Source organism: Gadus macrocephalus, chromosome 2, assembly GCF_031168955.1.
Source record: "Gadus macrocephalus chromosome 2, ASM3116895v1".
Classification (NCBI taxonomy): domain Eukaryota; kingdom Metazoa; phylum Chordata; class Actinopteri; order Gadiformes; family Gadidae; genus Gadus; species Gadus macrocephalus.
Window position 1 is genome coordinate 6,617,968 of NC_082383.1, and position 3,195 is coordinate 6,621,162.

General features: G+C 44.3%; 1 protein-coding gene across 1 annotated transcript in view; it reads left to right on the forward strand.

Annotated features, from left to right (window-relative positions):
- Nucleotides 1-2,798: 2,798 nt before the first annotated feature.
- Nucleotides 2,799-3,195, forward strand: part of LOC132474415 (hemicentin-1-like) — a 9,470-nt gene continuing 9,073 nt past the window's right edge. Inside the window, exon 1 of the mRNA XM_060075116.1 lies at nucleotides 2,799-2,831. Within this exon, the coding sequence (XP_059931099.1) occupies nucleotides 2,799-2,831 (33 nt within the window). The remainder of the gene's footprint in view (nucleotides 2,832-3,195) is intronic.

Here is a 3,195-nt window from a genome sequence, read left to right on the forward strand (position 1 = left end):
TGTACTTGCACAAGTGCACGCACACACACACACACACACACACACACACACACACACACACACACACACCACACACACACACACACACACACACACACACACACACACACACACACACACACACACACACACACACACACACACACACAGAACTGAAAGAGCGCAAAATCCCCCTTGACTTCACGTAACGCAAATCAATACCGGGCATTTGAAGATATCTCCACTCTTTTTATTATGGATTTCAGGGTGTTTTCCACAATATGTGTCATGCATGGATTTTTTTTTTAACAAACCTCACCGGCTACCAAGGAACAGTTCCTTTTTGATCAACTTTTGTCAGGAAATATTGAAATAATAAAAAATAATTGTACTTGTGGTAACATTTTACAAGAAGGCTAACTTAATCACCCATTATTGCGTAATTAACATCAACGACAGATAATTAAGAGTTAATTCACATAACTTTTATAGCTCATGTACCATTAATAGCACTGCTTATTAATGGTACATGAATCTATCTTTTTACTGATTTAACTACTGCTTATTAATGGTACATGAATCTATCTTATTACTGAATTAACTACTGCTTATTAATGGTACATGAATCTATCTTATTGTAAAGGGTGACCTCCAGCCCCCCTTTTTACTTAGTTTGACTTTCTAAATATAAAGTTCATTGCATAAATAGTACAAACAGTACCATTTATAAGGGAACATATCTCCTGACATGTTTTCAGTCTAATAGGGAACTAAGAACGGGCTTGGTCTGAAGGGTATTGCCTTCAAGCAATGCTCTGAAAAGCAGAGAAATTCAATAGCCGTAATGCAACCAGATCATATTTTCACTGGATTCACAATCGATCATTGGCTCTTCTGGGCTGATGTATCCGAAAGTCTCTCCTCCCGCTCGCCATTTCATGGCCATTAAAAGATGCAAATATGAAGGCCTTGAGGCATTGCATGTTCAAGATCATTTTATTAGATTAAAAAAAAAAAAATCACTCGCATCCTGCAATAATGTTTAGATAATGGAAGAACTGATAAAAAACAGCTCTGAAAATCTACTGCTCAGCGTCTGGAAGATACACAGATTTGTATTTAGTTTGGGGGGGGGGGGTCTGAGATGATATCAAGAAACCCTCTGTGTGTTTGTGTGCGTGTGCGTGCGTGCGTGCGTGCGTGCGTGCGTGCGTGCGTGCGTGTGTGTGTGTGTGTGTGTGTGTGTGTGTGTGCATGCGTGTTCCAAGGGCTCCTTCAGGAGTCCTTGCCATTTGTCGTCAAGGGATTTATTCTAAAGTGTTCGAAAACCTGACAGGCTGGTTCAGCCTAGCTTAGCTTAGTTTAGCCCTGCCTGTACTTGGTGTTGTTCTGCAAAAACCTAGACGTGGCTCCAAGTTCACCGGCTGTAACCCAGACAGTTCCTGTTCGGGTTCAACACCCCTCACCAACCCCTCATCCTTACCGCAGCCACAAACAAAGGCTGACAAACTCATCATCGTCCTACTCCGGATCCTCAAATTGCCGCCGTCAAACGTCAACACAATGCAACACAATCCGAGCCTCACTCCATTGGATAGAGCCATGTTGACAAATGACTCTTTATTGACCCTGATGGGACGGCAGGGACAACAGTGTGGTCTTGTCCTTTTATCACTCACACCCAAGACGGGGCGGTAAAAACGTTTTCTTTGAAAGTCCTGAATTCAAAATGTTAAGACCCGTTTGTGCCGTATTATTCGGAGTACAATGGTGTTTGATTCCTGAACAACAATCCACCACCAAGCCCTACTTTTTAACTAAAGCAGAAACCAACGGGGTCAGGCCTTTGAGATAAGTGAGCGAAAGATATTTTGAAAACTTCTCTTTGGTGGTTTCTTCACTTCTTTTTCAATATGAGACATGCAGTTAGTCATTGTGAATCTGAGTCAACAGAAGCAGCCTGTTCTGCACTTTTATTCTGCAACAGGAATCAGGGTTCCTGACAACATGTATTCCGTGTCACACAGGACGTTTGTACATACATGGTATATGAGATAAACTGTGTTTGCTGTTGCACTACATGTTTACATAATGAGTTGATGATTCTGAACGTTTACGCCTTACTGTGTCCTAATCTCTCTCTCTCTCTCTCTCTTCTCTCCTCTCTCTCTCTCTCTCTCTCTCTCTCTCTCTCTCTCTCTCTCTCTCTCTCTCTCTCTCTCTCTCTCTCTCTCTCTCTCTCTCTCTCTCTCTCTCTCTCATTCTCTCTCTCTCTCTCTCTCTCTCTCTTCTCCTCTCTCTCTCCTCTCTCTCTCTCTCTCTCTCTCTCTCTCTCTCCATCATTGTGAATGACGGCCACACAAAGGCCCCAGGTGGTGTTTGGGTTCCCAGGAACACCTGATAAGCCCCAATTAGCAAAGGCAACTCCTCACCAATAACCTTGAACCACGCCACCCATTACGACACCTGCTGCCAGTCACGCACTGCCGACTGAACCCTGGAGTCCACTTTCTCCTGGGTGAAACCACGGCGATTGGACAACAAAGCAACTACACCCTGACATGCACAAGGACATGCATTTACACTCCCCCCCCCCCCCCCTGCCAAACAAAACACACACATCCGACACACACAAACCACACACGCACATATCAGGTCCAACACACTTAAATACATACCATATCATGCCATTCCTCGTAAATGTTTTTGTTTCTGATAGATTATCCTGTCTACACGGACAGTTTACATTGGCCTCTTATCTGGTATCTGGGGCGGTGCATTAGGCTAGGCTACCTGGGTGTAGCACTCATCACCTTAGCATGGATGAGCGGGTCCTCCTGGCGCTTAATGTAGTACGGAGCGGTCCCGCTCCCTGTCTCCCAGACTATCTCTTCTTCTCGGGTTCACGCGTTCACTCCATTAAAGCCACTGGCATTGACAAGCGCAAACTCCAGCCGGCGAACTGTCCATTAGCGCTTGAGAGCATTGACCGTAGCCAGACTGCTCAGAGTGAGCAACGAATGCACATGCGGTAGTCCCACATATAAGACCCCGATGAGGGAGACTTTGACCACTGGAGGCCCTGGATATTGTGAATGTTTACCATCAACCACTTCCTGTGAAAAAATATCACCATTCTATACAGATTATATAAAATCGATGTCAAATATCTGATTCTCCACTCTATCGTCAATCTTGCTGTTCAATAACTGTGCT